This window comes from Canis lupus, chromosome 2, assembly GCF_011100685.1.
Source record: "Canis lupus familiaris isolate Mischka breed German Shepherd chromosome 2, alternate assembly UU_Cfam_GSD_1.0, whole genome shotgun sequence".
NCBI lineage: Eukaryota > Metazoa > Chordata > Mammalia > Carnivora > Canidae > Canis > Canis lupus.
The window spans coordinates 29,048,921-29,076,234 of NC_049223.1; the positions used below are offsets into that span (position 1 = coordinate 29,048,921).

Here is a 27,314-nt window from a genome sequence, read left to right on the forward strand (position 1 = left end):
ATAACTATGTCAGAAGCCAACAATCTTGGAGTGGAAGTCCAAAGTGCTATTTCCAGGAATACTAAGCCACTTACTCTAGAAAAATAACCGTTAACTCATGGTTTACTGCATATTTGGTACATGTCCAACTGTAAGCTAGATACTTTCTTGTATACGTGGAAATTCTCAATTCCTCTCCAGGGGAGTGGACAAAAGGGGTGGTTCTAGAGCAAACCCACTCTGCTGTAAGATTCCTTGAAGAGCCAGACTTACTCATTGGATTTGTGCACCTGTCCCCTCCCCGCTGCATGACGTCATGCAGACGTCAGAGGTAGGGCAAAGAGGAAGCCTTCTATTTGTTGCAAAGGAATCGCTCAGCTGGGGAACATAGTGGCACATGGCATCAAATGCCATTGAAGTGATGAACTACCTGGGTGAAGACAGGTATGAGCAATAACACTGTGGCAAAGACACAGAGGGTTCATCCAGGGGCAAACATAAGGGCTTTCCAGCACAGACAAAGTGACTATTTCTTCAAAGTGCCAATTCCTTTGGGTGAATGGATCCAAGATGGAGATGAGTTGCAGGCTCTGAACTGGTTAGTGGGGAGGTGGGGGGGGGGGTAGAGGAAAAACGGGGGATAGACCTGGAATCGTAGACTTTTAGAACCTAAAGACTGGAGGATTTTTAGGTTTCATGTAGCCCAAGGATTCCTCACCTTCTACACCTAACAACTCCCTCCATTACTTTTCCTAACCTCCTGTGCTTGGGAATGTGCTTTATTTTTCTTTCTTATAAAACAACTGAATCTACTGAGTAGTATTTACTTTCCCATGCAAAAGACGGTATTATAAAACTGAGTTGATCTCAGTGGTATCATTCTAACCAAAAATAAAAAGACATTTGATACATGTCCAGTCTTTCTGAAAGGCAAGAAAAATAGTTTGCAGTCTGTTTGTATTTGCATGGGAATTGAAGATTGGGAAACATTGTTGGTTGTTTCTTTCTGGTGCTTCTGACTTAGCCCAGGAAGCCAGATATCTCCATTTTAAATTTATATATTTATTTTTTATTTATGTGCAGTCATGAAGCACTCCAGCTTCCACCCTCAGGCTCATAAATGCCATGTGGTTATCCTCTCTCCAGGAGACCCCTCCCTGACTCACCTAAGGCCATCCTCCTCAGACGTGCCGGCAGGGGTGACCCCAGAGCCAGAGAGCACCTCCCTTTCTGGAAAAGGTAGGGATGCTGAAAACTTTTTAAGGACTTCCATTCCCTGCTATGACTCTGGTCTCTATGAATCCCTCAGAATTCAGAAATTCTCGGACCACAGCTGGAGTTCCACTGCCAATTTAAACGACCAAACACACTTCTTATTAAAGTTAAAATTAAATTTTAGATTAGCTTAATTTTCTCTTTTAAGTCAAAGTTGCTTGATATCTAGGTTTCATTGGCACATAACTAATAATGATTCAAAATCTACTTTTTAAAAAGATTTATTTAAAAAAAGATTTTATTTATTTCTTTATTGCTTTATTTGAGAAAGAGACAGCAAGCATGAATGGTGGGGAGGCAGAGGGAGAGAGGGAGAAGCAGACTCTGTGCTAAGCAGGGGGCCCAATACGGGGCTCGATCCCAGGACTCTGGGATCATGACCTGAGCCGAAGGCAGATGCGTAACTGGGTGAGCCACTCAGGTGCCCCCCAAATCTAATCTTAATATGCCAGATCAGACTTAGCTGTAGACGCACTTCCAAATCAAAATTGGGGAGGATCCACCGTTTTGCATGCCTTGCACATTAGCCCGCCAAAACCTCATGGGTGCCAGTAGAAAACATTACATTCCTACTTCAGAGGCCAAGGATTTTCTTATGTACATGGCCCAGCAGGCAGCAGGAGCATTGGCATATTTGTGTCAATTCCTTCATCTCCATGTCACATAGGGGCAATGAATGGGGGTTGGCCTCCAAGATGCCTGTACGTGCAGAAGGCTGCTTCCTAACAGAAGAAGCCTGAGTTCAAGAAACTGGAGTCTTTTTCTTTTTAAGATTAATTGATTTTAGAGAGACAGAGAGAGAGAGTATGAGTTTGAATTTGGGTGGGGTAGAGAGAGAGAGAGAGTCTCAAGCAGACTCCATGCTGAGTGCAGAGCCTGATGATGGGCTCAATCCCAGAACCCTGAGCTCATGATCTGAGCTGAAATCAAGAGTCACTGAGGCACACCAAGAAACTGGAGTCTCTTACAACCAGCTGACCATGTCTGCCTTTTTGCTCCAGAGGGAGGCACTGTCTCCACCTTCCAAAGCTACATGAACATCTTTGAAAAGACATTCCCAAGAGAGGGACTTGTCAGTGCCTCTGCTGACATGGGGTGCAGACACACGAGGGACCTGTGCAGAATTGTTCCCCAACGATCCCAACGATGATCGCTCTGGTACGGAAGCATTGCACAATTCCAAGGTCTTAGCTGATCTTCTATCCCAATTTCCTTAGCACTGTCCTGATGTTAAGTAAATTGAAAGTAAATTGAAATTGTGAAGGAAATTTGAAATCTTAGATGCTAATATCTTGGCACAATGTGCCCTACATCCTAGGAGAGCCTTACTTTACACTTAAAGCCTGATTTTTTTGTGTCCCTTTATCCAATGTGGCTTTCCCCTGCCCCTGACTGCTCCTTCCTGCCCAGGCACAGTCATCCTGCCGTTGTTGGCCGCACTGCTGAGGCACACCTTCCCTGGAGCACAGCTTCCTAACTGTGGCTGTGTACTGGGATTGCCCCGGAACTCTAGCCATTGGGGGAGCAGTCTGGGAATTAGGGCTGGGAATTAGGATGGTGATTCTTAGGAAGCCAAAGCTGAGAACAAATGCTGAAGGGGGGATGCAGAGGCCAGAATGAGGTTTCATCCTAGTTAGTGAGGTAGTTAGTTGACTACAAACAGGAAGATATGGCTGAGTGCTGGCTGCATTTCAGTTTGGGAAATTCCCAAACCCCTTTAACCAACCCAAGGTGCATCTGGTTCACCAACGGATGAGAATAATCAAACGGTCCCTCCCAGCCTTGCGTTTGTGCATCAAACACCTGGTGAGATGAAACTGTGCGGCCAAAATCTCAGACGTGGGAGTGTAATCTCTGACGCGGGGTGACATGGCCATGTGCACTTGGGTGGGGATGTTCTGGGGGAGCTCTATCTGTGCAGTCCCCGGAGTGCTGGCAGCCCAGGGGGCGTGAGGAACGTGTGACCTAGGGGATTAAGGGGCAGGAGGACGTCTCCCAGCCTAGCCGGCTGGGAGAGCACAGGCGAGCAGCCCCACACAGCACAGCCAGACAGCCAAAGGTGCTGGGGTCACAGAGGCACTTTGCTTACTCCTTTGTTCCAGGCTTCCTAGGTACGGTACCAATCACAATGGAAGACCCATCCTTCATGGAAAGAGAATAGTGAAGTTGTTTCACCATGCTTCCCAGTTTGGGGGCAGCCATCTGCCAGGGAGGGTGAGGACCTGGACACAAGGCAGGCTACCCTCCTCTAGATCAGAGCAAAACCAGGACCCTCTCTTCGATCCAGTCAGCCTGAATCTCAGGCTTCCCCTTATTTCCAAAGTGGCATGCATACATGGAAAAAATAAACTAAAATCACAACCCAGATGTCTTGGGCAAATATAGTTATGCTCAGTTTTTGAGAGCACACTCTCACAGCATCTTGTGTGCCTTCTCTAGTAAACCAGCCCAGGTCTGCTCAAATCCATGGGATCTTCAACTTACAGGCACCATAATAGCTGTAGATCCCCTAGCATTCTCAAAAGTCCCATGGCCATTCCAGATGGATGAATAGTTAAGGGATTTTCCCAAAGAGCCATAGAGGAATGTGCTGAGGGGGAGGGCTGGCCCAGCGTGGACTCACCAGAGCAAGTGTTAAGTCCACTCTCTTCTGGAGCTTAGCAGAGACACTATTCTAAATATTTGCTTTCCATATCTTGCACTTTCCTGCAGAGCCAACTTTCACTTCCAAGTCAGACACCAAAGTGGCCACAAAGCCAACTATTGTGCCAGGCTCCAGGCCGATGCCGTCAAAGCCTCCTGCTACAGGAACCACAGGGCTGATCAGTAATGAACCCTCCTCCCAAGCCCCATCTCAGACAACAGCAAAGGCCTTGGAACACACTCCCTCTGCCTCCCAGGAGACGCCAGGTTAGCACTGGCTTCGCATACTTTAGGAGAGGTCAGCCGCCCTTGTGCTGCTTCTGAGGTGCAGGTGGAGACCTCAAGGGAGCTGACTGCATAGCATCATACCATCCGATCCAAAGTCCAGACAACTCAGTAACCCTCAGTCTCCTGCTCTGCTCTCTAACCTCTGTGCTCTGCCCTGGTTCAGTCCAGATGGAAAAGAAAGTCCATCTCCTGGATGTGACAAGGCTCACCGTATTGACCTGCATGGCAGAGGCTTTGCCAGTCTGAATAATATCTGCCTCCTCCTGATATGGGAGGACAGTGGAAGCCTTCTGCAGTCTGGATTCACACTCTGTGGGATGGAAAAGCTCTGGGTAAATCTATATCTTCCGTCAAGGCATATCTGATTCTCTGTGGGGTGTTTTTCTCGACCACAACACCACTGACTGTATTTCCCACGCTGTGTCTTTGATCCCCATAACTTATTTACTCCATCACCGGAAACCTGGACCTCCCACTCCCCTTCCCCTATTTTGCCCATCCCTCACACTCATCCCCTCTGGCAGCCATCAGTTTGTTCTCTGGATTCATGGGTCTGTTTCTGCTTTTGTCTGTTTGTTCATTTGTTCTGTTTCTTAAATACTACATCTAAGTGAAATCATATGGTGTTTGTCTTTCTCTGTTTGACTTATTTCACTCATTTTCTATATCCATCCATTGTTATCTCAAATGGAAAGGTTTCATTCTTTTTTATGGCTAATATTGTGTATATGTATATATACACACTATATATATATGCAATATATGTACAATATACATTGTGTATATATAATATATAAATATATATAATATATAAACATATATTATATATAAATATATATAAATATTAAATGTATTACATACAATTATATATAATATATACACAATATTATAGTGTGTGTATATATATAGTGTGTGTATATATAGTGTGTATATATATACACACTATATATATATATACACACACACTATAATATTGTGTATATATATTATATATAATAGTATATAATACATATTTAATATATATTAAATATATAATAAATATATTATTATATATAAATATATAATAAATATATAAATATATATGTGTGTGTATATATATAGTGTGTGTGTGTATACACACACACACACACACACACACACACACCACATCTTCTTTATCCATTCGTTTATTGATGGACACTTGGGCTGCTTCCATATCTTGCCTACTGCAAATAATGCTGCAATAAACACAGATGTGCATATATTCTTTTCCAATTAGTGTTTTTGTTTTCTTTGGGTAAATGCCCAGCAGTAGAATTACTGGATCATAGAGATATTTCCATTTTTAACTTTTTGAGGAACCTCCATACTGTTTTCCAGAGTGGCTGCACCAGTTTGCTTCCCACCAGCAGTGCATGAGGGTTCCCTTTACTACACATCCCCCCTAACACTTGTTATTTCTTGTTTTTTTTTGATTCTAGCCATTCTCACAGGTGTAAGGTAATATCTCATTGTGGTTTTACATTTGCACTTCCCTGATGATAAGGGATGTTGAGAATCCTTTTATGTGTCTGTTGGCCATCAGTATGTCTTCTTTGGAGAAATGTCTATTCAGGTCCTCTGCCCATTTTTAATTGGATTATTCGCATGTGTGTGCTTGTGTTTGTATGTGTGTGTTTGTGCGGAGTTGTAAAGGTTCTTTATACATTTTGGATATTAACCCCTTATCAGAGATGTCACTTGCAAATCTCTCCTCCCCTTTAGTAGGTTGCCTTTTTGTTTTGTTGATGGTTTCCTTAGCTATGCAAACAGGGCATATTTGATTCTTAAGCATGGCCTAGCATCTAAATAAACTATCCTTATTCTTTGCTAAAGGGAGGTTGGTTTTGCCAGCCATGAATCTCTCAAAGCTTTAAGATGGGACCCAAACTGTCCAAAACTCCTCCTGCTTAATGAGAAATAAGTGCCCTTAGGACTCCAGGAATAACTGAGCTGCAATCTCTTCTCTGCAGGTACATATTCATACAATTCCGGAGCTGTGACTGGTAAGTCTTTTCTTTTTGTCTTGTCCTAACAGTGTTTATGCCCGTAAGACTTCTGTCTCAGGGCATGGGATAGTTCTGGCTTATGCTGTGCTGCCCCAGTACGGCCCCTAGCAGCATCCCCCTTTCACTCTCAAAAGTGATTCAGCTTAGATAATAAGTTATAGGATCACCCTACTTATGGATTCTAACAGAACTATTTATCTCAATATTGGTAGCTCCTTACTGTTAGGCTACTGATGTGGGAACCAGAGAGCTGACGCATCACAAAAGAGCCTCCTTCCCCTAAGTAGGGCTAGCCTTGCATCCAGGACTTACCAGAAACCCACACGTGCGTACTGCTGTTATTATTACAATGATGTTGTTATTCTGCCATAAACCGCATTCATCTTTCACAGGGTGTTAGCATGATGCATCTTACATGAGGACTGCTCAAATTTCTCAGTATAAAAGGTTTCTGTTTTATGGAAGACACACATAACTTTAAGGCTAGGAGAGAAAGTGAATGACCCAGTGAGTGTGAAGAGGAGAGTGGAAAAGCGATTGCACGATTTACAGAAAAAGAGGAAGGATGGGGAGGAAAGTGGAAGAAAAGAGACAGAAGGCAGAGAAATGCAATCCTAAGAAAGAATCAGACTTTTGTCTGACAAGTTTTCATTAAGCCAAAAAAAAAAAAAAAAACCACTATAATTTTGTACAGACAAAAGTTATTTCAATTTTCTATGTATTAGTTTTCCTACTGGAGAATAACTCATATTTTTGTGGCTATATTTTATCTGCACCAAGTATCATCTAGGAGCACCTGGATTGCTGTCGGTTAGGCATCCAACTGTTGATGTCAGCTCAGGTTGTGATCTCAGGGTCATGAAATTGAGCCCCGCATCATCCCGCATCACCCTGCATCACCTCGCATCACCCACGTTCGGCCTGCACTCAGTGGGGAATCTGCTTCTCTCCCTCGCCCTCTGCTCCTCCCTCTGCTCCCACTCACTCTTCCTCTGTCTCTTTAAAATAAATAAATCAATTAATTAATTAATTCAAAAAATCTTTTTTAAAAACAGTGTCATCTAGAGAAAAAAAAAATAGCAAAACAAGTGAGGGGTACCTGGGTGGCTCAATCAGTTAAGCATCTGACTCTTTCAGCTCAGGTCATGATCTCAGGGTAATGGGATCCAGCCCCAAGTTAGGCTCTGTACTGAACCTGGAGCCTGCTGGAGAGTCTCTCCCTCTCCCTCCGCATGGCATGGCACCCCCTTCCCTGCTCACGCTCTCTCTTTAAAAAAAAAAAAAAAGGCCATTCAAGTGGCTTCGGTCATTTCAGCAGTCAGTTGATCAGAGTAGTTTTTAAAATGATTAAAATGTATATGCAAAGGCAAGACATTTTAAAAAGCCCCCCTGGAGAATATTTTCATGGAAAAACGATGGGATTTCATGACAAGGATGCTGAAACAAAAATATGTTTATCACTTTAGAGGCAACCAGTAAGTAAAGTAGCCAAACTAACTTTTCTCTTTATGTCACATGCTACATTAACCTTTCTAAAAAGCTTTTTTATTCATTTTTTTTGAATTGGTAATATTTGTACAGGGTTTAAAAATGACAAATTACAAAAAGATATAGAGCAAAAAGCCCCATCTCACATTGAAAATCCCCTTGCAGGAAGAATGCAACTCCTGCTACCAGATTTATGTATATCTACAGCCTTTCAGAGTCAACCTATAAATAGCTTCACGGAGGAAACCTGATGCTAGATCAGTATTTTATTCTATTTTACACCTTGCTGATTTTCACCTAGTGGTAGATCTCAGGAATCCTCCATATCAATATATAAAAAACCACTTCCTTCTTTAAAACAGCTATGAAATATCCTAGCAAATGGATTTGTCACAATTTATGTAGCCAACCCCCTATTTGGACATGTGACTGTTTACATTCCTTGGCTATGTTACAAACAGTAATTAATTGGAAAACCTTCTAACCTTTGCTATATGCAAGTATATCTGTAGGATAAATCCTACACATAAAATTTGGGGGGGGGGCATCTTTTCGGGTTTTTTAAAGACTTTATTTACCTATTCATGAGAGACACAGAGAGCGAGAGGCAGAGACACAGACAGGGGGAGAAGCAGGGTCCCCTCAGGGAGCCCAATGCAGGATTCGATCCTAGGACTCTGGGATCATGGCCTGAGCCAAAGGCAGACGCCCACCACTGAGCCACCCAGGTGCCCTTGGGGGGTATGTTTCCCATGTAGATTTTCAAACAACTACTTTATTATGGGATATCATCTTATATTTTTTCCAGTTCATGACTTTCATTAGATTGAAATATCAGAAACTTTCTCCCACATTCTGAAGTATAATGTAATAAGCACTAACACCTGCAATAGGCAAAGATAGCTCTGTGCAAGAAATTGTGGAAATACAGAGATTAAAAAAACAAAAGCAAAAGCTTTAAATATTTCCGGCTTCAAAATAAACATGTTAGCACTAACAAGACAGATCAAGTAATTGTCAGCATAGAAATAAAAATAAGTTCTATTTCATTCAATGTTATTTAAGTTCTATCAGCTAAGAAGGTGTAAACTGACATTAAAATCATGCTAATTTTCTAAAAACACTTATTGATGATGCCTGCCAGGTATGTAGTACATAATCCAAGCCACCTGAGACCCAAGAGGATGCCCCTGTCAGGTACAAATGGCAGAGACACCTGCTGGCTCCTTGGGCATTGGTAGATGTTGTCATTTCTGTGTGAATAAGCAACCAGTTGACTATGTTTGTAAGCAAATATAAATGCTTCACCATAGTAGTCGTTCAGGAAATGCTGATTAACTTAATATTTTCATCAGCCCATTGATAATTACCAATATCATAATTTTTAAAATAAGTAACATAAATGACTATCACAGCTTTTTAAAGTGTTTTTTTTCTTTTTAGTTCAACAGAAAATGGTAAATGGTAGATGCTCAATAAATAGTAAATGGGTGAGCAAATGATATATGAACTTGAGGACTTTAGGAAGTATGGTTCATCATTTCATTGTCTTAAATATCTACAGGCTCATTTGGCAGCCTTTTTTAAAAGATATTATTTATTTATTTGAGAGAGAGAGAGCACAAGCTGGGGGGAGGTGAAGAGAGAGAGGGAGAGAATCTCAAGCAGACTCCCCTCTGAGCACAGAGCCCCATACAGGGCTCAGTCTCACAAGCCTGAGATCACGACCTGAGCTGAAACCAAGAGTCAGATGCTTAACCGACTGAGCCATGAGGTGCCCCTGGGAAGCCCTTTTAATCAATAATTTCAATTATTCCAATATCCAATATCTGATCTTTGATTAGGCTATTCTCAAGAACTTCCTGATTATAACTGAAAAGGCCAGAATGTCATCTATGACAGTGTTTGCACTCCCATGTTTATTTAATACACTAGGAGGGAAGAGTTAATTTTTCAAACTGTGTTATGCATCTCATCTTTCATATCTGAAATAAATATGCTGCTGCTGCTATACTCAGCCTTTAATAGGAGCTAGCTCTATATTATATCATTCATCCATTTATTCAATATAAATTGAGTTCTAACTCTACACCAGATTGGTCCTAAGTTGCAACAAAATGCAGATTTCTTGTTGAGAAGTAAATGGCACATCACAAGTACCTCAATTTATGGACTGTAACTGGTTTAATTCAACCAATTAAGTATTTATTGAGTGCCTACTCTAAACCCAACACCTACTACGTGCTTAGTACAGTAAGAGACAGAAAAGAAACACTGCCCAGGAACAATGGATGGATATTCTTACTTTAAAACTTCCTTCATCAGTTGCAGGGACATCGGCACTCAGAAACAGCACTCCCTGGATGACCTAGTTTGCAAGTACTGCTAAGGAATGGTGACCTCCCATGTTCTCAGAGGACCTTTTCATCATCCACACTGAAAAGTGGCCACTGGCTGCCTTGGCCACCTTCTTCACTTTAGCCCCAACATGTTTTGTGGGGTTTAAGTCAAGGTGTGGAGCTACTGGCCTTTCTCAGCCTCCTGAGCAATAATCCACTTTTTCTCCCTCCTCCCCCAGACTCTAGTCCTCCTCTGTTCTCCTCCGGCTCGCCAAACCTCACTCTCTTGCTTTTTCTCCAACCCATGCATCTTGTAGGAAACACAAAAGGCAACTGATATGTTTACCTATCATATTAGTGATTTTGGTTTCTATTTCTTTACTCAATTTGCCTGGAGATAACTGAGGAAGAGGTCAAGGGCATGAGTTTGACACTGGATTCTAAGTGCTCGGTCACATCACTGGATCAAAAGCCCTCCTCTCCCTGGAGTTGGGAGTCAACAGGCTTATCATACGGAAGAAGCAGGAAGAGGCATTGTGAAAGTAGAACTACAGTTGACATCAACTGGCCTTTTCCAATAAATCCCTCCATGGACAGTAAATGCATGCCTAGCTGATTAGTCAATGTGAAGAAATAGTTTACCCCAGCGTACACCATCTCTGCTTAGAAAGTATTTCTGGTATTCAATCATAATGATGATTAATGTTAAGTCTGAAAACTCAAAACATTTTCCACTAATTTGCTATGCTTCCTGTTATTTCCTGTGGGACTTTTCTATTCTTATTTATATTTACTGAAGCACAAGTAGATTTGCTTTCACAACTTCATTGTTTCTTCTGATGACAGCACCATTTCAGAAATATCAGGGGAAAAGTGAAGTTTTTATAAAAGAAAATAAAGATTATCCACAATCCCCGCCCCCCCCCCCCATTACTTAAGACTTTGGTATCTATTCTTCAAGGCTGTCCTATGGATATAGGCACACACATGGCTTATGAGACACTATTTTTTGGTTCATTTTTACCCCAGACAGTTTTTTTCCACTTAAGATATTGGGGACAGGGACATCCTTCCATGTTAATAGATTCATTTCATAATTTTCACAAGTTGAATGATATTCCCACGCATGGGTGGACTACAGTTTATTTAGTTAATTTTCTATTAATAAGAGATTGAGGTTAACACTCAAAAAATTGCTTTAAATAATACTTTAGTGAATACTCCTGAATCTATTTGCCCACTTTCTTAAATCAATTCCTAGAAGTGGGACTAGAGAGTCAATGGGTATGGTCTTCTCTAAAGCTTTTGTTATATGTTGCCACTTGTCCTTGAGAAAACCTGAACCATTTTACTCCTACCTGGTGGAGAATCTGAGTGTTTCCCCACATCCTTGTCTTTCTGTTTTCCAACAGAGTTGTATTTTGAAAGGCCAAGGTGGGAGATTTATCCTGTACACAAGGCCGTATGCTGGTTGTACAGACATAGGTCCAGAAAGCTTAACATCTAGATGTGACTCACAGTCCCCAGTCAGACCCCTGGCTTCACACCCCAGATGTTCAGGGCTGAGATCTTTCATGTAGGGCAGGTGGGTGTTTTTTGCAGGGCAATTTCACAATATTAAGGCAAATTGGCCAACTCTGCCTGGGGCTTATTACTGATGCAAGTGTTTTTATTTTTTTTAAGATTTCATTTATTTGAGAAAAAGAGAAAGCAAGAGACAGAACATGAGTGGAGGGGGAGGGGCCAATGGAGAAGGAGGAGCAGGCTCCTTGATGAGCAGGGAACCCCACACGGGACTCAATCCGACCCCAAAACCCTGAGATCATGACCTGAGCTGAAGGCAGATGCTTCACCGACTGAACCACCCTGGCACCCTAATGCAAGTGTTCTTAAAATAGGTTTACCGGGCCCTCGGGCTAAGCCCTCTTGCTTCCACATGGAGATCCCTCTCTTTCTATCCTGTCTAATAAATCTCAAATGCCCTAGGACTGCTGACCTCCTACCTGCAAGTGCTGCCATCACTCCAGGCTGTTCCTTTCAATTCAGCCCAAACAGGATGGTTCCCTTCTCCTAAGCCATCACCTGACTCTCCTCCTATCTGTAACACCTCTCTTACAGCGCCTCCTCTTTCTCCTCACCACTCTTTCTCCACCATAAAAAGTTGTCAATAAAAAAACAACGATCGGGTCACATGGGTGGCTCAGTTGGTTAAGCATCCGACTCTTTTTTTAAGATTTTATTTATTTGAGAGAAAGACAGAGAGAGCACGCACACAGGAGGTGGGGGTAGAGGGAGAGGAAGGGGATCTCCAGCTGACTCCCCACTGAGCCAGAAGCCCAACACGGAGTCCATCCCACCACCCTGAGATCATGACATGAGTCAAATGAACTGGTGGTATTGGTGGGGAAACACTGTACTTTTTGCCCCAAAGGAGAGTAGATCGGACTGCATGGACCTCAAGAAATGTTAATAACAGTAAGCTCACTGGGAAGGCATCTGGATCTCTCTGCAGGAATGTAAATTGGGAAGAACTCTCAGGTTCTTAGAAATGCTACCACGACTTTCCTCATGACAGCTTAGTTCTGTTCTCTTGCAGCGGCGATCTTCACACCTGTCACTGTGCTCTGTGTAGTGTGTGTGGTATTTCTTCTGGTATGTTACAAAAAAATGAGGTGAGTAGCGCCAAGAGACTCCGAGATTCTTACTGGCTGAGATTCTTGCTTCCCTCTGAGAAAAGAGCTGCATCACAATGATTGTGGGCCTTCCCACCTTCCTGGCTATTGAGGCAGGCTCTCATGCTCACCCACAGGCCCATCTTGGCCAAAAGGAGAGCCAGCCTTGGGCGGCCCTTCGCAGGACACCAGTCAGTTGCACAGCAGCCAGGACCTAACTGGTAACAAAGGTTTACCAGAAGGAAAGAAAAGAATGAACAGTTTTCTTTCCTTTTCAGAAGCAAAGAATGTATCCGGTAACCAATCTGATAGATATGCAATTGCTACAATATGAGCATGAATATATTTTCTTGAATGCACTCATGAAATATAGGCACACTTTATTTATGTGCTTATTCATGTCAGCCTGACTTTTGTATTTCTAATAACTGAAATTCTGTATTTCAGCATTTGTGACAAAAGCTTGCTGAAATTTCAGTTTTTATTATTATTCTAATCTTGAGGCATTTTTATCATTAAAACCTCAAATGGCAAATCCACCTTCATTTCACACATCTATCAGTTAGAAACCAGTAACCAGCATTCCATATTGATATGGCTGTTCTGGATCCTTCCTCAACATTATACAATGAACAGTGGAAATCAGATTTGTTGAAACTAAACTTTTAGTTGCTAGTAATAAAGAATTCTTTTCTAAATATATCAGTATCCGAGTTATACCACCCTTTAAGCCTCACTTTGGCAAAATGAATGTTCCGTGAAATGCTACTGTGAGGCCAAAATGAAAAAGTCATCTAAAAATTCACATTAGGGATGACTGAGTGGCTCAGCAATTGAGCGTCTGCCTTTGGCTCAGGGTGTGATCCTGGAGTCCCGGGATCAAGTCCCACATCAGGCTCCCTGTTGAGGAGCCTGCTTCTCCCTCTGCCTGTATCTCTGCCTCTCTCTCTCTCTCCGTGTCTCTCAGAATAAATAAATAAAATCTTTTAAAAATAAAAATTAAAAATTAAATAAAAATTAAAAATTAAATAAAAATTTACATCAATCTTTGAAAGCTATTAATGCCATCCCAACCAAAAGAAATGCCATAAACCTGAGAGATCATTTAGAAATGAAGGTTAATGTATTATTACTCAAAAAACTGTCAAAACAGTTGAATGCTGTTTTGAATGCTGAAATGTTGGCAAAATCAAAAATGACTTTTAAAAGGATTTTCAAAGTGTTTACAACTAAGTTTCTACACGAAATGTTGTATTTGGAGTTACATTCTTAAGAGATTATAATGATTGTACTCATTGGCTTAAAAAATGTACACACTCTTTTTTAAGAATAACACATTAAAAATAGGATCTAATAAGAATTTGTAAATTTGGTATATATAGCCAATAAACTTGCTGGTAAGATGAAAATATCAATATTCACTGACTATAGTAAAGAAATATTGATAAATTGGGGCGCCTGGGTGGCTCTGTGGTCGAGCATCTGCTTTTGGCTCAGGTTATGATCCCGGGGCCCTGGGATCAAGTCCCACATTGGGCTCCCTGCAGGGATCCTGCTTCTCCCTCTGCCTATGTCTCTGCCTCTCCCTCTGTGTCTCTCATAAATAAATAAATAAAATCTTTAAAAAAGAAACATTGATAAATTATATCTTTAAGAATTGGTAAGCCTGAAAAGCATTACTACTTGGTACATTCTGTGAAGCAATTCTTTGCTGTATACTTATTTTTTTTACAAATGGGTTATTAGGTAGATTTGTCATTCAACAAATTGGCTTTCAGCAGATTATCTTCAGTACATTGGCCTAGAGCCCTGATTTACAGTTTAGCACTCACTCCAAGGAGCTCAAAGTGCTTATGTACAGGATAATTGAAGTGGGGATGATATACAATATCCTATTAGTTTCAGGTGTGCATTATATGAATTCAGCATTTTTATGCATTATGAGATGATCCCCATAAGTCTAATTACTATCTGACAATCAAATGAAGTTACTACAATATGATTGACTGTATTCCCTGTGCCGTACATCACATCCCTGTGACTTATTTATCTTGCAACTAGAAGACTGTACCTCTTAATCCCCTTCCCCTATCTCACCTGCCCCTCAGCCCCTACCCTCTAGCAACCATGTTTGTTCTCTGTATATACAAGTCTGTTTTATTTTTGTTTTTTATATTCCGCAAATGAGTGAAATTGTATAGTATTTGTCTTTCTCTGTCTTATTTCACTTAGCATAATACCCTCTGAGTCCATTCACGCTGTCACAAAAGACAAGATCTCCATTATTTTGGTGGAGAAATACTCCATTGTGTATAGACACACCACATCCTTTTTATCCATTCATCTGTAGATGGACACTTAGTTGCTTCCATATCTTGGTGGGTGTAGATAACACCACAGTGGACATGGGGTGCAGATATCACTTTGAATTGGTGGTTTGTTTTCTTTGGATTCAAAGTGTTACTTTGAAATGTCCTAAAGACTTGCCTCTCCTCAAGAGGTAGATGCTATAATCCGTGGAGGAAACTGCTGACCCAGACACTGCTGACCCAGGCCCTAAAAACATAAGTCCTTCAATGACGGGGAAACATGTGGAATTAACATGTTCTGCTTCTCCCCACTCTTCATTACTCAGGAATCGATTCATATATGTTTCTTGAAACACGTACCAAGTACCAAGAACTGTCTGAAAAGGTTGATGAAGGTGACATCATTTTTGCCAAGATGATCACATGTGGCTTAGCTGGGCTCCTGGGTACTCTCTCCCTTTTGTTCCTGCCCTTGGAACTACTGCTTCTTAGCAGAGGATTAGAGAAGATGGGGTAAGCTGCTCCAGCAGTAGCACTGGGGAATCTTAGGAGGCTGAGGGGGTTAAAACACCAAAGTCAGATTGAAATGCCAGGTTGAATGGATGTAAGCTAGGTTTACTCCATCTGAGTGTTCATTGGGAATGACCTGTTCACTCAGGGAGACCCTCTCCTCCTTTCAAAACCTGTGAATGATCTGCTTTACAGGCAAACTTCGCAGACACCCCAGGTTGAAATGGAAAGCATGGAAGAGGTGCCAATGACGAGGGGAGCCAATGGCAAAGAAGACACTGCAGAAAACTACCCGCACAACCTAGAAGACTCCAGGGGGGACCTGAGGGCAGCAGAGGCTGAAGCGAAGGCGCCAACCCTGCCATAGCCAGAGAGGACCTGAAAACAACTCAAGGTGGTGGGTGCCAGGAAAGAGCCAGTCAGGAAGACAAATGCCTTGGCTTCATTTTATCGACGGCGCCCACTCAAGACACCTCCTGTATTTATAGGCTCTTCAGTCTCATGTTGGATGGTTGGGACCTGTCCTGCTCGGCCCTGCCTGGCCTCCGGTATAGGGCTGGCGTCCCCCGAATCCCAGCAGTTGAAGCCTTCCTGAGAGTGGTCGAAGGCCTCGGCCTTCCTTTCATGTCACTGTGACATTTATTCAGGATAGCTTAGCAGCTTGACTATTCCACCCCTCATCCTGACCTGCAGTTTACAGAGGAGGCTATAAGACAATCATGAGGCTCTAAGATAATTATGAGTCTCCTCCTGGCTTAGGAGATGTCTACAAGGATGACAACAGCGTTGCAGTTCCAAAACACTCGCTGTCCCTCTAGTTAGGTGTTCTGCATGCACTGAAAGGGAGCAAAGAGGTATTATGCTCCATTAATCCACTTGATTTAAGTATTCAGAAAGAAGGAAACTGAACTCAGTGATATTTTCCATATATATGCACTTCTATTTATACTCCTTGTCTATTATAGCTACATATTTTATATAACGTTATTTTGAAATTGTGTCTTATATAAACAAAATGTCTATTTTCAATACAAAAAAAAAAATGCACTGAAAGAATCGCTGAGGAGATGTAATGGGCCTCAAATAAAGAAGAGGAGAAAGAACGGGAATGCAGAATCCCAAATGGTTGAGCTTGGCTTTTCTTTCTAAAAGGAGGAGGGGGGTGGGGAAACTTGCCTAAAGCTGGATCAGATCACAGTTTTAGAGAATCTCTAATAAGATTTCCATGTGAGAAGCAAAAAGTGGCAGGTTATGACCCAAGTGGGCCTGGCCCATACACTGTCTTGTTCCCTACATTGTTCTCTTTTTCTATTTTTTTTGTTCTCTTTTTTTAATAACACTTATTTATAAATTCAGGGGCCTAATCCGACTCTCTCATTTTATAGATGAGAAATATGAGGTCTATAGAAGTTGACTTGCCCAAGGTCACATGGCTTGATTAATGCCAGGTTGGGCAACATTTAGGAAGGGTCATGGGGCAGGAGAGGACCAGTCCCAACCAGAAACCAGCCATTGACTGCCTCACACATGGCCAGGTGCAGTCAGGCAGCCATCACAAGCATCTGGAAAGTGGGGCACGGGCTCAGCAACCATCCACATGCCACCAGCAGCTGCCAAAGGGCCTTTCCTTACTAACTTCTTCATGTCATCGATTTAGATGGTTTCATCAAGAGCGAAGGAACGGTGGGAATTTCCAATGGCTGGTGTTGCGATTTTAGAGCTGTGCCATTTTCATTCCCTATAATTCTCTTTCCCAACAAGAGGAAACTCATTGCTCACACATGAGCGGAGACATTGTATTCTCTGGCCTTAAGTACTTGATTTTCCTGAACCTATCTGAGTATTTAAATGTTTTGCTTCTCTCCTCAGCTGTTTACCCTACATTTCTAGAGCTTACCATTAACTGGATCCATTTTGTTCTTTTAAGCAGTTTGAAAGAGTCTGATCCTTGTTATTTCAAAAACCAATTTGACAGAAGACACAACTTGGCACCAAAAAAACTGGTAGCTGTTCAGTAGAACCAGAATTCTGAAAGGTTTCTAATGAGTGTAAAAAGGCCATTAGGCTACTTTATAGATTTGCAGTTCCATTTTACTGTCACCTTTGGAAAACTAACATGATGAACTCTGGGGCCCCATTTCGGAGCTGTAGAATCACCTGGCTCAGGTCCACCACAGAGTAAGTATGTGATGCATTGGGCAGGCACCAACCACATTCAAGCTGAGGAAATTACATGATCAAAGTTAGGTCTAGTTAAAGTAGATCTAGACAGGGAAGCCAGCAGGGTGGACTGATGTCTGGAAGGACCAAGACCGGCGGGTTCGGGGTGGATAAATGAATCAAGTACTTTTTTAATAGAAGTAAAGAGGTAAAAGTAATTCTCTTACTAGGTATACAGTCCTTAGCGACGCGTCTAAGTAACCTGTATGATGCCAAGTCACGCCACAGCCCCAGGATTCACCCACTGAGCAGTGATGAACATCTTGAAATTAAGAACTATTTTCACCTTTGAATTTTCAGGGACTGATGCAGTGCCCTGAAGGTGATTAAGGGACTCTAAATAAATAAAAGATTCTTAACCAAAGTACAGCACATTTTTCTGACGTAGGATAGCCTGTTCTCAGGCCTGGCCATAAAGAAGGTGATGTTTGGGGGCCACTCAGCCACTTGTCTTTCTGCATCTGGTTTCCCCATCCTGCCTTGACAGTTCCAAGCATTGCCTCGAGTTCTATCCTCATTTTACACAAAAATAGTACCTGACTGATTCCCAGACGGCTTGGCTTGAGAGGACACATGGGACCTGGAAGTGAAGGAGGAGTATGAGGAGAGCAAAGGCAACCTACAGTGGAAGGGCAGATGTGAGCTCTACGGGAAACTAAGTATTACATAGGGGTGTGAGGCACACTTCTTCCACTGCATCAGGGCCCCTTCCGAGTCCCTCCTGCCTCCCCCCCTACCAGCAGGTTGCATGCCACTGTTCTCAGGACTCACCACTTTCCCCTAGCCTACCCAAAAGTCCTGATTCCTTCAACCTGCTACTTGCTCTAGTTATCCGTTGACGGAAAACCAACCATGGAAAACAGCAGCTTTAAACTACCACTGTTTATTATCTTTGGGGGCCAACAGGCTCAGCCAGGTGGCTGTGCTTTATGTGGCATCAACTAGATGCACTCACTCAGTGGCACTGAGTGTGGCTGGGCTGAGCCAGAAGGTCTAAGAAGGCTTCGTGGGCTCATCGGGTGCTTTAGCACTCCTCTGAGCTAGCTTGGGCTTCCTGGCAGCATGGCGGCCTTGGGGCAGACAGAAGAAACTGCCAGGCCCCTTAAAGGCCGGAGTAGGGTCCGCCACACATCACTTCTGTTGCATTTTATTGGTCAAAGCAAGTCAGCAGGCAGCCAGATTCAAGGGGAGGGGAACAACAAAAGGAATCCATGGGAACTACCTTTGGAGACCACCTACCACAGTACCTCCCAGGGCCATCAGAGAAATGCAATTTGTCTTTCAATATTTGGCACTCAGTAAATGCCAAAAAATCTCTGATGCATTAATGAATAAAATGATCCAGGGGTACCTGCAGGGTACTGAGAAGAGTCCATCTTTTAATTTTTTTTTTTTAGTGGAAAAGGATTTGAAAGTTCTTCAACGGGCAAGCCGTTAGCTCACATCTGTCAGCTGGCTGCAAATCTACATAATTCACATTGTTTTTCCCTCTTTCATTTCCTGTCATCCACATTTGCCATGAAGAAAATTGATTGCTTTTCATCTTTCCATGATCATTAATTAATACTTTTATTTTCTTCTTTTTAAACCTTCTAGACATTAGGAAGAGAACGGGGACCAAAAAGACACATTTAAGGGTCTCTCCATGTTTCTAACTGTCCAATCAATTGTCTTCATCAAGGAAGGACCTTTGACTATCAGACTCAGAACATCAAGAATGTAACAGAGAATCTTGAGTTTGTTTGTTTTCCCACAAGCCTAGGCTCCTTGAAGGCCAGACCAGCTAGATTCAAATAGTAGTATCCCCAATACATCACGCTGCCAAGGTGTATCTGGAATTCAGTGTGTGGCTATGTTCCCAGAATTTATAAATCTACAACACTACATTTATGTGGAATTCTGGCTCACTCTTTTCTCCCCCAAGAGCCTATTTGTAAATCTACCCATTCTACTTTTCTTCTTTTTAGCTCTCCAGAATGCAGCATATCCATTCTTCTCCCATTTTGGGGACCCAATATTGTGTTGGAGTGCCTTATTGCCCAGTAACTTAGAGAAGCAGGTGTCCCTTCTGCTCCCACCAAGGTGTGGGGCCCTGATGCTAGCCCATCAGATACGCTCACCTAGGTAGCACGCACAAGCTGTGCTAAGAATATGGGATGAACACGATGGAACTTACACAGCAGCACCCAGCAATGCTTCAAAATGATCAAACGGTTATCATACTGCTTATCGGCTCTGCAGATTTTGGCGTTTGTTCATATCCATTTTCCAAATCGAATCCTCCAACTTCCCATGATCCTATGAGTCCCCAACATGCTTTCAAAACATTTTCTTTCTCTTTAGAACAGACCCAGTTTTCATTACTTCTCACTGAAAAATTCCTAACTGATATGGAATTTGGTGCTAAGAGAGCATACTGCCAACTAGAAAAGTAGGGAACTGGGGACTATCTGTGATTGGTTATCTGTCTTAGAGAGAGAGGGTAGGAAGTAGTGAAAGTCCTGCTAATATTATGAGATGGGAACCCAGCAGCCCGTGGCATGCAGTGAATTAGCTCCCTGAAAGACACGTGGACTGGCACACCCACTGAAGGCCCAGTTCTGGAAGACTGCATCCCTGCCATCCTAAAGTGTGATCGGTAAAGAAAGTCAAGGCCATAGATAGGTGGCTACTATTAATGGCAGTGAATAATTTAGAAGAGAGAGTAACAAGTTCAAATCCTTAAAGTCTCAATTCAAGCCAAAGATAGAAACCTAGAGGGGCACCTGGGTGGCTCAGTGGTTGAGCATCTGCCCTTGGTTCAGGTCATGATCTTGGAGTCCTGGGATTGAGTCCTGCATCAGGCTCCTCGCAGAGAGCCTGCTTCTCCAACTCTGCCTGTCTCTGTTTCTCTCTGTGTCTCTCATGAATAGGTGAATAAAACCTTACAAAAAAAAAAAAAAAAGATGGAAACCTAGAGACGTCTATAACCAGGCTGACTCTCATCCTTCAGAGAGCAAAGCCAAGAGAGCTGGAAACCCAAATGAAGAGTCTGAGTCCTCATGCTGTTGAAAAACATTAGCCAAGTTTACAGCCCCACCAGGTTTCTTAACTGCAAGGCAGGGCATGGTTGGACAATACTGGAAGAAAGATACAGGGGAAATCTGCAGGGCTCACAAGTAACGCCACTCCCCCACTTACCCCACCTTGTCCTCAGAGGCAGCCCCCAGTTTTGCCTGTTAATGCTGCTCCTCACTTCAAGGTAACGGCACTTCCTTGGCCAAGGAATAATCTTGCAAGAGGAAGCCTGCCCTACTAGTGAACCACCTCCCAACTCCTGTTCTGTAAGGGAAGAGATTCCAATGGCTCCCACAAAGGCCATCCAGAACCTTGCTCCATGCTGCCTCCCTCACGGCATTTCCCACTGCTTCCCAGGACCTGCCTTGCTCCGTGCTCATGGGTCAGGCACATTGCTCACAATCACCTCATCTGTCAGTGCTAGCCACCCTCTGCACATCCACTCTACCCTTCGAGAGGCAGCTTGATTTCTACCTTCGCCGGGGAGCCTTCATTAACTACTCACACACACACATACACACACACACACACACACACACACGCAGAATCATCTGCCTCTGAGCTCCTATAACATTCATTACGGGCCCTACAAATGTGGCGTTTGCTTACTACTACCTTGGTATAGTGGAGGGAGCACAGGACTTAGAAAATCTGAGGGCCAAGCTTTCTTTGGACTTTGCTGGCCTCGTCAGCTTGGAAGAACCCCTGGGGTTACACAGACTGACATTCTGTCTTGAACAAGGAGATAAGGTGCATATCGTCCTTCTCAGCAAGGGGCGGAGCAAAAGGGATGTTTGAAAGTGCTTTGTAACTGGCATGTTTCTGCACTTGTGCTCTTGCTCTCTCTCTCTGTCTCACACTTGCGCTCTCTCTCTCTCTCCACACTAGAGATGCTGAAATTGAAGCTCTGGGACTTATCCTTGAGGTGCTTTCAGCCAAAAGAAAGACCTATCAAAACAAAGACCTCACACCACAAGCTTAGTCCATACGAATGCCACAGGAGTCGTGAACACAATAATGTTGCAGAAGCTTGGGAAAGGAAGAAATCACTAGAAGGCCTGGATGTTTGAGGACACTTTTTCAATGTAATGAGACTTGTGATGAAGGATGGGTGGGATCTAAGTAAATAGATACAGGCAGGGAGGGTTCTAAAAGCAAGAATGACACGCTCGGAAAAGGAAGAGTGAGGGAGCTGGCTGGTGGGAGAGAGTAAGGCTGTGAGCTGGGGCTCTGGCAGGATGGCTTGGTAGCTCCATGTTAAACCAGCTGAAGCAAAGGAGCCTTTAAGAGCAAGGGTCTTGCAGGGACTGGATACAGTCAGAACCCTGGGGTCCTCTCCCCTCTTCCCTGGTTCTACCCAACAGCCCCTGTCTGGTAGATACCATCACCATGAACTCAGATGGTGACCTTCCCAGGGCTGTGTCTTCAGTTCTCCAGGTAGAGAGATGAAAGCACAAAGTACAGAGTAAGTGTATTGGCTTCAAAATCCCCTTTGAGAGCAAGGTGATTGAGAGCAGCATGCAAGCTGCTCTAAGCCACAGGGCCACAGGGCTGCCTGGCTGCCTGTGGTTGCTGAGGTCTTCAGCATGTTCAGATTAGCCTTTGTTTCCAGAAGCACCCTGGGTGCTATCCATCGGGGGCAGCTTAGAAAAAATTCTAGTTGCCGCCCTGCCTGAGTCCTGTGTAATTATAGCTGCTATGCTCTTGAATTAGGCGTCAACTTTGAAGAACGCCATGGCTAGGAACATCTGAAAGCCTTCTATGCACTCAGTTTTTAAGAAATGTAGTTTTGTTGTTGTTTTTTATTTTTGTTTTTTAGAGCTGTAGTTCCAACTGTTTCCATGGCAGCAGGACAAATACCATGGGTTTGGAGACATGAATTGGAGCCCAGGCTCTGCTCTACGTGCCACCCAGTACGGGTGGTCTGGGTCCAACCCTACAGACTGTTTTATCACCTGCTCTTCCAGCTTTGTTGTGGGATATCACATGGAATAAGGTACATGAAGTCCTAAGTGTGTCTACCATGTGGGAGGCATTTCCTAAACGAGATCTGTTTATATACTGGATAATCCCCTATTGGTGGCTGCCCACCCCTCCCCTTCCTTTTCGAACAAGTCCCAACATTGAGGTATTTCTTCTCTTCCACATAGCCACAAGCAGACATCCCAAGCTCTAGGAAAGGAAATCCTGATTATTTTAAGCCATGCCTTTTCCAGAGATCGGTTCAGGAATGTGCAGGTGACCTAGTTCTCACCACTGAGGCATGAGGTTGACCAGGGAAGCCGCTGGAAAAGGTTTCCTGGCTCCTATGAGACACAGAAGACCAGCTTCTCACTGTCACTGCTCCATCTGGACACTCTGCCCAAAACTTCTGCCAACAGCCTGTTGCAGGGAAGTCAGGTGGGGGAGAGGGCTTCTCCACCACAGTGCCAAGCAGCTTATGTTGCCACCCCACAGTGCGTCCTTATCTGCTATCCTAGGCAGAATCGTAACATGCTTTTGTTCAATGCCCTTCAGAGTTTTTGTTTTGGGTTACAGCCCAAAGGGTGATACAAAATCCGATACTGAATTTGGTGAGAGGAAATGGGGCTATCAAAACAGATCCTAATGTGGGAACTGGCTGAGCAGAGGCAGAACGAAGGGTAGGTGGTAATGTCCCTATGACTCTAGGCTAGAAAGCCAGGGCCCCTCTGTTTTGTAGCTGGAAAGCAACAGATTAAAATGTTGCCTGTTTTACTCTGGGTCCAGATTAGGAAAACATACTGTTAGGAAAATGATGGCTTAAGATGTCCATTGAATCGGACATTTAAAAAAGGAAAACCAAACCAAGGCACTGATAATCGTGTCGGCTACTTCTTCAGTTGAAGAGTAGACCAGAAACGATGGCCCGGCCAAGAGGTCTTTTCTGCCCAAAGCACAAGCTGGACATTCTGACGGCAGCAAGAAGCCCCCGGAGGGCTTTAAGCAGGACGATGACATAATTTCCCCTTCATTTTAAGACGCCGGGTCCTTCCCCGTGGAGAGTAGGAGAGCTAAAATGAGCAAAAGTACAAGGCAACTGCAGGATGTGGCCTCGGGCCAGGTGAGGCGAGAGTGCTGGTTCCAGAGGGAGGATAATGGAGAGAAATGGATGGAGCCAAGATCCTTAGAGGCCAGAAGGATTTGCACTGGTGCCTTTACAGATGTGGGGAAGGATGAGGGGAGGGAGCATTTGGGGCAGGGGAGAAATCAAGAGTGAGTTTTGGGTATGTTTGAGGCCAATGGAGTCAGCAAGCAAAGGCACTGAGTTTGAAACTCCTCTCTCCAGCTGTTCTTCCTCTTCATTCAAACCCCCAGGAAATTACTGGTGGGGAGGGACAGGAGGGACAGGAGGGACAGGGCCACGGGGCTCACGAGGAGAATCGAGCAGTAAGACCCCAGGGAGGAAGGGAGTCCCTGGCACGTGCTCTGAAACCCACCCCCCAGCGCCGCAGCTGAGGGCCTTCCTTGAAGCACCTAGAGAGGGGTGTGTGAGGTCTGAATCGTCTGGGCGCGGTGTCTGGAGGAAGTCTCGGTGCCTCCTTCGGGACCAGGCCGACTGCACCCATCCACCGGCGATCCAGAGCTGTCAGCTTTCAACCCCTCTGTGTGCAAACCCAACGGTGCAGGGGCGTTTAGGAAGGGGTGCTGCTGAAGACCAGGCCGGAGGAGAAGTGCTGAACCTCAGGTGGTCTGATCGTTGAGGGGCATCCAAGTCCCTTTTCCATCCAGGTGGTTGGCCCACAGGCAGCCCCGGCCCCCTGGTAGGAGCGGGTACAACACGCGCCCGGGGCCTAGGCTCTCCTGGCAGGGTGACTTCCCATCCCGGGGTGCTGGTTCTGCTGTGTTCAGTGCTTAGGCACCTGGGTGTGAATCTTAACTGTTGGCCTTCTTGGTTCCCACGCCCAGGCAGCCAGATGGAGAAGCACGCATCCACTACAAGCATGGTGTTGGGATCTAGCCTGCGCTGGCTGCTTCCACTCATGCCCTCCACACGGGCCTCAAACCTTCCACACTCTCTGGGTGACCCGAAAGGTGATGTCACTAAAGACATGCTAAAATGATTGAGGGCGAGCTTCCTAAACTTCCTCCTTCGCCATTTAGAGGTGTTTTCCTTTCTATCTCTGATCCCACCCCTCCTCCCCACCCGCTGCCCCTCACCCCTCCTCCCCACCCGCTGCTCCTCACCCCTCCTCCATGGGCCCCTCTGCTAGATCCCACTCAACACGGAGGCATGCTCACATTTCTTGCACTTTAAAGACAAACTCCCCTCCCCGATGCCAGGTCACCTCTCTTCCACTGTCTTCCCCATTCCCAACCTCACTGGAGACTTGTCTACGTGGACCGTGTCGGTTTTTCACTTCCTACGCCTATACAGGCAGAATTCATACCAATCGTGATAGGAGAGACCTTACTGGAAAGGCACCCCACCCCCGTCTGCCCCTCCGGAAGGAAACTGTTTAAAGAATCTGTTGGCCGCTTGTTGGGGTGTGCATCTCTGTATCTCTAAGTAAGCTCTCATCAACTTCTACTTTCATTTTTCAGTCTCAGGCATAGTGGCCAACTTCCTACTGTGGAAGCAGAAGGTGGAACACTTGCACCCCCTTCCAATCACACGCTTCCCTGCCTCCAACACACCCGCTAGCATTAGGAAGCCTACGAAACACAACTGTGTTCAGCTGAGCAACATTCTTCTCTTCTATACAACCTACTGCTTTAATTATTAAAGAATAATGCCCTCGTTTTCCTGTCCCATTTGCTTAGTTTTCTGGTGTTTATCACTCTCTAGACTCAACACTCTGCCTGTTAATGCAAACAACCGACCAAGGTGTTCTGGAACACTTGGTACGCCCTCCGCTCCCCTTCTGCTTCGGACAGCTTGTTTCTTAGAGGAAAGTCCTCCTCCTTGGTTTGCTCTTGACTTTATGTAATTAGATCCTCCAGCAGCTTCTGGTTGGTAGATAAAAATTTTTGTGTGAAAGTGCCTCTATTCTGTTGCTCCTTTGGTTTGGTTTAGAATTCTAAGTTGGAAATCATTTCTCCCTCAACCTCAAAGGTACAGGTCTATGGTGCTATTGCTGTGGAATCTGAAGATATTTTGATTTGCAGATGACTTTCTTTCCTTCTGGAGAGCTTGGAGGATCTTTGTCTCTAGTGTTTCTAAAATTTCACCATAACACACTCACTGTGGGTCTATTTTCATCTGTTTTGCTGAGCATTTGCTGACCATGTGAATCTGGAAACCCATATATTTGGCTGTGGGTAACTTTCATGATTTTTTAAAAAATTTCCCAGCCTCCGTCTTTCTCTTCCTGAAACTGTTATTATTCAGATGCTCAGTTGCTTGGTTCTAACTACTTATTTCCTTTTTTTCAATATTTGTGTTTGCTCTACTTTTGGATATTTTCTCAAACTATCTTTCCAACAATTCTGTTGGTTTTGTTTTTTCTTTCGTACGTTTAATTATGTCCAAATATTCATGTGTGTGTGTGTGAATATATATAGATAGATAGATCCTGTTATTTTGTGGATACACTGTCTTCTTTTCTCTGAATGTGCTGAAGAAATTTAGATGTTTTCTTTTCCCTGCATGGACTATTTCTTCCAAGTTGAATGTTTGTTTTCACATCCAACCTTCATCTTAGAGTTTCTTTTCAGATGTTTGGCATTCCTTGGCTTATTACCACTATTTAGGAGTGGGGCACTAAAACTGTGTTTGAAAATCTGAAGACTTGGGTAGAGTCTGAAGACTGTAAGCCCTTGGCGCTGGGTAATCTGCTTGGCCGATTGCCTCAGGAAGCCCCAATGTCACCATGAGTGTTTCTGCTAAAGCTGGTCATATTCCCCAGTGAAGGAATTGGCAATCTCCCATGCAGAGTATGTGTGCCAGCATGTGCATGTTCTTGTGTATATAAAAGTCGTATGTTGAAATTCTAACCCCCAAGGGGATGGTATTAGGAAGTAGGGCCGTTGGAAGGTCATTAGGTCATGATGGTGGCACCCTGGTGAATGTGTTTAGTGTCATAAAAGAGATCCCAGGGAGCTCCCTTACGCCTCCCACCGTGTGAGGGCACAGCACAAAGATGGCCATCAATGAACCCAGAAGCAGGATCTCACCAGACACCGAATCTGCTGATACCACGATCTTGTACCTCCAGCCTCCAGAGCTGTGAGGAATACACGTCTGTCGTTCATAAGCCACCTAGGTCCTAACACAGCAAGACATGGCCTTGTTTTTACTATGGCCCTACCCCCAGCTATGCCTCATCTCTTATGTGACATGATCTGCTCCAGAGATTAAACCTCTGGTCTTCTGCTACAGTTGAGCATGAAAAGCTGCCCAGAAAGTTGAGGATTTAAATGATTTTTTTTCTTTTCTATTTTTTTTAAAGTAGGCTCCATGCCTAGTGTGGAGCCCAACACAGGACCAAACTCACAACCCTGAGATTAAGATCTGAGCTGAGCTCAAGAGTCAGATGCTGAACCAAC

At 43.9% G+C, this 27,314-nt stretch overlaps 1 protein-coding gene across 1 annotated transcript in view; it reads left to right on the forward strand.

Annotated features, from left to right (window-relative positions):
• The window catches only part of IL15RA (interleukin 15 receptor subunit alpha), a 51,835-nt gene extending 35,182 nt beyond the window's left edge, over window positions 1-16,653 (forward strand). The window contains exons 3-7 of the mRNA XM_038529571.1: window positions 1,063-1,218; window positions 3,967-4,164; window positions 6,177-6,209; window positions 12,636-12,711; window positions 15,726-16,653. Of these exons, the coding sequence (XP_038385499.1) occupies window positions 1,063-1,218; window positions 3,967-4,164; window positions 6,177-6,209; window positions 12,636-12,711; window positions 15,726-15,897 (635 nt within the window). The 3' untranslated portion in view covers window positions 15,898-16,653. The remainder of the gene's footprint in view (window positions 1-1,062; window positions 1,219-3,966; window positions 4,165-6,176; window positions 6,210-12,635; window positions 12,712-15,725) is intronic.
• Window positions 16,654-27,314: the final 10,661 nt, after the last annotated feature.